This window comes from Etheostoma spectabile, chromosome 15 (assembly GCF_008692095.1).
Source record: "Etheostoma spectabile isolate EspeVRDwgs_2016 chromosome 15, UIUC_Espe_1.0, whole genome shotgun sequence".
Lineage (NCBI taxonomy): Eukaryota > Metazoa > Chordata > Actinopteri > Perciformes > Percidae > Etheostoma > Etheostoma spectabile.
In genome coordinates this window covers 1,312,560-1,318,491 of record NC_045747.1, presented here as the reverse complement: position 1 = coordinate 1,318,491, position 5,932 = coordinate 1,312,560, and the positions used below count along the sequence as shown (strand labels likewise).

General features: G+C 42.8%; 1 protein-coding gene and 1 long non-coding RNA gene across 5 annotated transcripts in view; one reads left to right on the top strand and one right to left on the bottom strand.

The window, feature by feature from the left end:
• Window positions 1-733: 733 nt before the first annotated feature.
• LOC116703571 (uncharacterized) overlaps window positions 734-5,932 on the top strand; it is a 17,353-nt gene continuing 12,154 nt past the window's right edge. The window contains exons 1-2 of the long non-coding RNA XR_004335455.1: window positions 734-986; window positions 2,348-2,351. This is a non-coding gene — a long non-coding RNA (uncharacterized LOC116703571). The remainder of the gene's footprint in view (window positions 987-2,347; window positions 2,352-5,932) is intronic.
• The window catches only part of pdxdc1 (pyridoxal-dependent decarboxylase domain containing 1), a gene marked incomplete at its 5' end in the record, with an annotated part of 33,476 nt that continues 28,716 nt past the window's right edge, over window positions 1,173-5,932 (bottom strand). For 2 of the 4 annotated variants that reach the window (XM_032538295.1, XM_032538293.1), the window contains 1 exon segment: window positions 1,174-2,312. In XM_032538295.1, the coding sequence (XP_032394186.1) occupies window positions 2,050-2,312 (263 nt within the window). In that variant the 3' untranslated portion in view covers window positions 1,174-2,049. 4 annotated transcript variants of the gene reach the window in all.

Here is a 5,932-nt window from a genome sequence, read left to right as displayed (position 1 = left end):
GGGAACTGGCCCCTATCCAGCTACCAGTCCACCTCCGTACGGGGACTTGAACCAGCGACCCTCCGGTTCCCAAAGCCGAGTCTGAGCTACTGCCAATAAGCACCAATAAGCATATGATATCTGTGTGACTAAGTATGGAGTCTGACAGGAAACTATGGCAACGTGGAGTTCCTACAGTCCAGCGGAGGACACTCACACATCAGCTGAGTCTCAGTTTTTTCCAAAGGTACTCTGTATATACTGCATGTACAGTCAGACAGTCAATCAATAACCTAGTTATAATACAGTTCTCAAAATACGACTTTATTCTTGTAAAATCATGACTTAGTCTTGTAAAATAACTTTATCTTGTAATGTTTCACATATTTCAAGTAGATTCCCCCCCAAAATCACAAGAACATATTTTCCCTCTTCCCTGTAGTCATATTCATCAACCTGTTATGGTAATATGTTTTGTGTGTAGGCCGGGAGAAAGAAAATAGTAACCGGATCAAAAGGGACATTGTTTTTAATTTTTTTCAGATGTATTTTGTTGTTGGGGTTCTGAGCAGTACAAGCGGAGGGCCATCTGGTTATTAGTTATCTAGTTATTATATTAGAAAGAAGGAAGACATCTCTACGGCCGATATCGCCAACACTGGGCGACTCCCACCAAAACTATCTAGACTGATGAATAACAACACATATAAGGGAAAATATGGATTCATGGTTTGGGGGTGAACCGTCCCTTTGACCTTTATGGTTTCATAACTTTCTGCATTCTGACTTTTTTCCCCTCAAATCCCTCTTTCTCTCTTTATTCTTTGAGATTTCTTTTAGTGCAAACATGAAGGGAGTGTTTGAAGCTCGACGGCAGGTCACCGCTATTATCAGCAGGCATTTATTAAATAGATTAGGATACTCTATACGAGATTCATTTTCCAGTTATTTTAAATAATTAGTCATTGTATGGGTTAGATTTCTAACATCTGTGTAGACTATTTACAGTGGCACTCCAGTTCAGAGATAGAGTATATATATATATATATATATATATATACACACACACACACACACACACACACACACACACACACAGGGACTCTGGTCCTCCTGAACCAATCAAATTTCTCTTTAAAGCTAATGGATTTCTGCGTGTAATATGGCTACACAAGACACCCTGAAGTCACCAACTGACAGCGAGATGAGTGGAAAAACACAAAGCTGGGCTAGATGTCGGGCGAAGAACTCTCGTCCTCTCTCTCGCTCAGGGAAAATCCCGAGGGTTCCTCCCTAAAACACTCCATGTTGTCTATTCCTGTGAATACAGTGGGGGGGGGGGGGGGGGGGGGGGGGGGGGGGGGGGGATCCAGCCCAGCACAGGCAGGTGGACCCATTTCTCCAGTCAGCCTGCTCATTATTTACTCCGTCACTACATGCATGGTAATAAAGTTGTATGTATGCCAGTCCACTTTTAAATGAAAGCAAGTAGAGCTGCAAACATGAATTGATCAACCGTCAACTATTGAATCGATCCCCAACTATTTTGATCAGCTTGTTAAATATGAATATTTTCTAGTTTCTTCTCTCCTCTGGGACAGGAAACTGGATATCTTTGAGTTGGGGACAAAACAAGACATTTGAAGACGTCATCTTGGGCTTTGGGACACACTGATCAACATTTTAGAGCCCGAACAACTCATCCATTCATCCAGGAAATAATCGACAGATTAATCAACAATGAAAATAATCATTGGTTGCAGCCCTAAAATATACACTCTCATTTATGGGAGTGGTTATAAAGCATTCTGACAATTGTGGGAAAACATATTTCACAGAATGCTGTAGCAAAAGGCAGAGGAGAAGTGCCGTAGAACGCAGTACCCAGGGGGGGGGGGGGGGGGGGGGGGGGGGGGGGGCAAGAGAAAAACAGCCTGATCTACCACCTCGGTTAACCCTTTAAAACTGGAAGAGTTAGATTCACAATGTGATCACACCTGTCTGTTTGGCGTCTGTTGGACCGGTTCCATTTAGAGGACGGCCGGATGGACGCCAGCAGAGACAGTTCTCCTATGTCCCGCTCGGCTCCGCCTCCTGGCCTTCAGGCTGCCTCTCCTCTGAGGTCACTTCCTCCTCCACCGGTGTGTGCACCTGCAAACTAGACTCCCGGCTTTCCTCGTCCCCCGCAGTGTGTGCGGTCTCCTCGGCTGGTGGGTGGACGCTGCCGCTCGGAGTGCTCCCCCCCCGCCCGGTTGGCTCCTCAGCCTGTCCGACGGAGCTGGTTTCACTGAAGGACTCAGAGCCCGCCCCTGAGCGCCGGAATAACCTCTGACCTTTGGGGACAACAGAAAGACAGGAAGTGCACAAGGTGAGTGGGACCCAGAGTTCTGTGACTCTGGGTCCCACTCTGGGTCCCCCCATTGGTCACAAATTGCAGAGAGAAGTTACTATTTACTTCCATGTTTTCCAAAGAAGAAGACTTAACCAACAGTAGGTTACCTGGAACAACAGAGGGGAAAACGTGGTTCTTGATCGTTCTTGATTCTAGTTGTTGTGCACTTCAAATTGTCCAGTACTTTGTTTGTTTTAAACGTGCTATTTAACTATTAAACTTGACCAACTTCTGGTATCCAAATGTCTCCCCTTCTGCTCCTGAGCTATGGCATTCAATAACGCCGTCCCTCCCCGATGTCGTGCATGCGACAAGTAGCATACGAGATGCTAACGAGAGACTTCTGTAATGTCAGTTCAGTAAAAAATGGACCTACTTAACCAAGTTGGTTCACTGCTGGCTACAAGTTAGCATCAAACACACAGATTTCAGCATGACATATTATGCTGTGAATCGTTTAAATCTGAGCGTGCGCGACTCAAATCTGCACTCGGCTCACATCGGGGAGTGGCAATGGCACTATGGTGTCACAGTGAAATTGACCTTTTGGGTATAAAATGTCATCACTTGTATCTATTACACATTTGTATGATTGGCTTATGTCCAAAAACACACTTTGAGAGATCAGTGACCTTTGTCCTTCAAAACCTAATCACTTCGTCCTCGAGTCTAAGTGGACATTTGTGCCAAATTTGAAGACATTCCCTCCAGCGGTTTCTTAGATATTGTGTTCACATAAAATGGGACGGAGGACAGAGACAGACAGACGTATGGACGGACAAGCCAAAATATTATTAAAAAAATAAAAAATAAAAAGACACTGAGGGAATGGAGAGCCGAAGAGTCAAAAATGGAGGAAGCTATCGTACCTTATTAGCAACGTGACGCTATCGTACCTTATTAGCAACGTGACGCTATCGTACCTTATTAGCAACGTGAAGCTATCGTACCTTTTAGCAACGTGAAGCTATCGTACCTTATTAGCAACGTGACGCTCTCGTACCTTATTAGCAAGTGAAGCATCGTACCTTATTAGCAACGTGAAGCTATCGTACCTTATTAGCAACGTGACGCTATCGTACCTTATTAGCGACGTGACGCTATCGTACCTTATTAGCGACGTGAAGCTATCGTACCTTATTAGCGACGTGAAGCTATCGTACCTTATTAGCGACGTGACGCTATCGTACCTTATTAGCGACGTGAAGCTATCGTACCTTATTAGCAACGTGAAGCTATCGTACCTTATTAGCAACGTGACGCTATCGTACCTTATTAGCGACTCCTTTTATATAACTGTCTGAGTACAAACTACTCCACAGAATAAGGTGACCAGATTTCTCAGAAAAAATCCGGGGACATTTTCAGCTCAGAAGCGTATTTACCTCCAAAACAAGTCATGTTTTTATTTTTGTAAAACTTGACACTAGACCTAGAGCTGTCTTATTAGGGGCTGAGCCCCCCCAGGTCTGATCCAGACCCACCTGCTGCTACTTCCTACTCACTCACCACTACACCTCAAGATAGAAAGTCCTAATATTTCAAGATAAAAAAATTCATCCTTATACTTCAAGATAAAAGTCAATATTTCAAGATAAAAAGTCCTAATATTCAAGATAGAAAGTCTTAATATTTCAAAATATAAAGTCCATAGTCCTAATATTTCAAGATAGAAAGTCTTAATATTCAAAATATAAAGCTAATAGTCCTAATATTCAAGATAGAAAGTCCTAATATTTCAGATAGAAAGTCTTAATATTTCAAGATAGAATCTAATATTTCAAGATAGAAAGTCTTATTTCAAGAAGAAAGTCTCAATATTTCATAATGTTGTAATGTCTGAACTACTGACAGCTTTTGCTTTACTGCTCAAGGCTTGTTTCTGCAACAGCTCATTGGAATCAGATACAATAAAAAATACTGAGGACATATTTTCCTTTGACAGTGATGCAGTATTAAACGAGATCGGGCAATGGAAGTAATAGGATAATTGTCCAGCTTGTATTTACGTTCATAAAGTGCTCGTTTAGCTGCTAACAGACTCAGATTAATGTTTAAGTGTCTGACAAAATTATGGGAAGGATTCTAAGGAGGTCGGCCTTTCTGTAAAGATTAAGATCCTTTTAAAACATAAAAGTCCGTGAAATTGCGTCGCTAAACCCACCAGACTCCGTTGAAATAATCAGGGATTTTAGCATCGTAAAACACGGCTTCTAAAACCTCTCTGAGCAACGCTGGGTGGCGGGCTGTGAGCCTGGGTGTGTAGAGTGTGCGACTATCGGCTACGTTTGTCAGTATTTTCTTCTTTCATTCCAATTTGGGTCTTTCAGTCACAGTGAAAACCGGGGAACATTTCCGGGGACAGATCCAGCCGGGGACAGGTAGCCAAAATCGGGGACTGTCCCCGGAAACCGGGGACGTCTGGTCACCCTACCACAGAAGAGACATGGTTTGCAGACATGAGAAATGAGTCCATGAACGAATGCGTCTTTTGAACGGTGTGAACTTATTATAGACAGTTAGCCTACTTGGGGAGCTTTGTTTCCCATTCCAATAACTCCATTGAATGAAGTGATGTCTAGTCCCAAGAACAAAAGGTCAGGACGGAGGAAGAAAACAGAAGCTCAGAGAGCTAGTACTAGCATGTTCCAGGCTGGCTTAGTCCTTAGCTCCAGAGCAACAGAAGTTGACCAAATCACAGTCACGACGCCACGGGGTAACAGAACCACTGCTCTTGCAAAGGCCCAATCAGCTGTGAGTGAGCTTTGCAGTTTTATTTTCAGCTTTGCTAAGCTAGTGTCAGTAAAACTCCACATGCCTTGACAGCAGTTTGAAATTTCACAAACAGATAAGCAATGTTGTTCAGATGAGATTTTTACAGCTTCCTCTTCCATCCTAAACAGGCTCGATGGATTTTGCGTCACCTTTGACCTTTTTAACTTTGGTTGGGTCAGATCTAGAGAAGCCAACTCACGCCTTTATTAGTTGGAGGGTGGATTATTGTAATGCTCTATTATGTTGGTCTCGATCAAACTACCATCTTGCGTCTTCAACTTGTGCAAAAATGCTGCTGCTAGCTTTTTAACAAATACCTCCAGGAGTGCACACTTAACACCCCCCCCCCCAAGGTAGAGGTACAAACTGTGGGGTGATCTTTGCTTTTGCAGTTGCTGCCCCAAGACTTTGGACCAAGATACCTCCTGACATCCGCACTATTTCAGACGTAGCTCTTTTTAAATCCAAACTCAAAACTTATTTATTTAGAATGGCCTTTACTACATAGTAGCGATTCTCCCTTTCTTCCTCCTGTTTTCATGCAACCTTTTCTGATTTTACTGTATTCTATGTTTAATTATATTTGTTTTACGTTATGCCGTTTTATTCTTTACCTTGTTGTAAAGCACTACCTGTATACCTGTTGGCTGTTTAAAAGCGCTATATAAATACACGTTGATTGATTGATATTCCCTTCTTTTATTTGTAGGCTTTTAATTTGAAATAAATCTTCAGGAAGAGATCAGTTGTACTGATGCTTAACACTATTGGTGGTTTGGTGGGGGT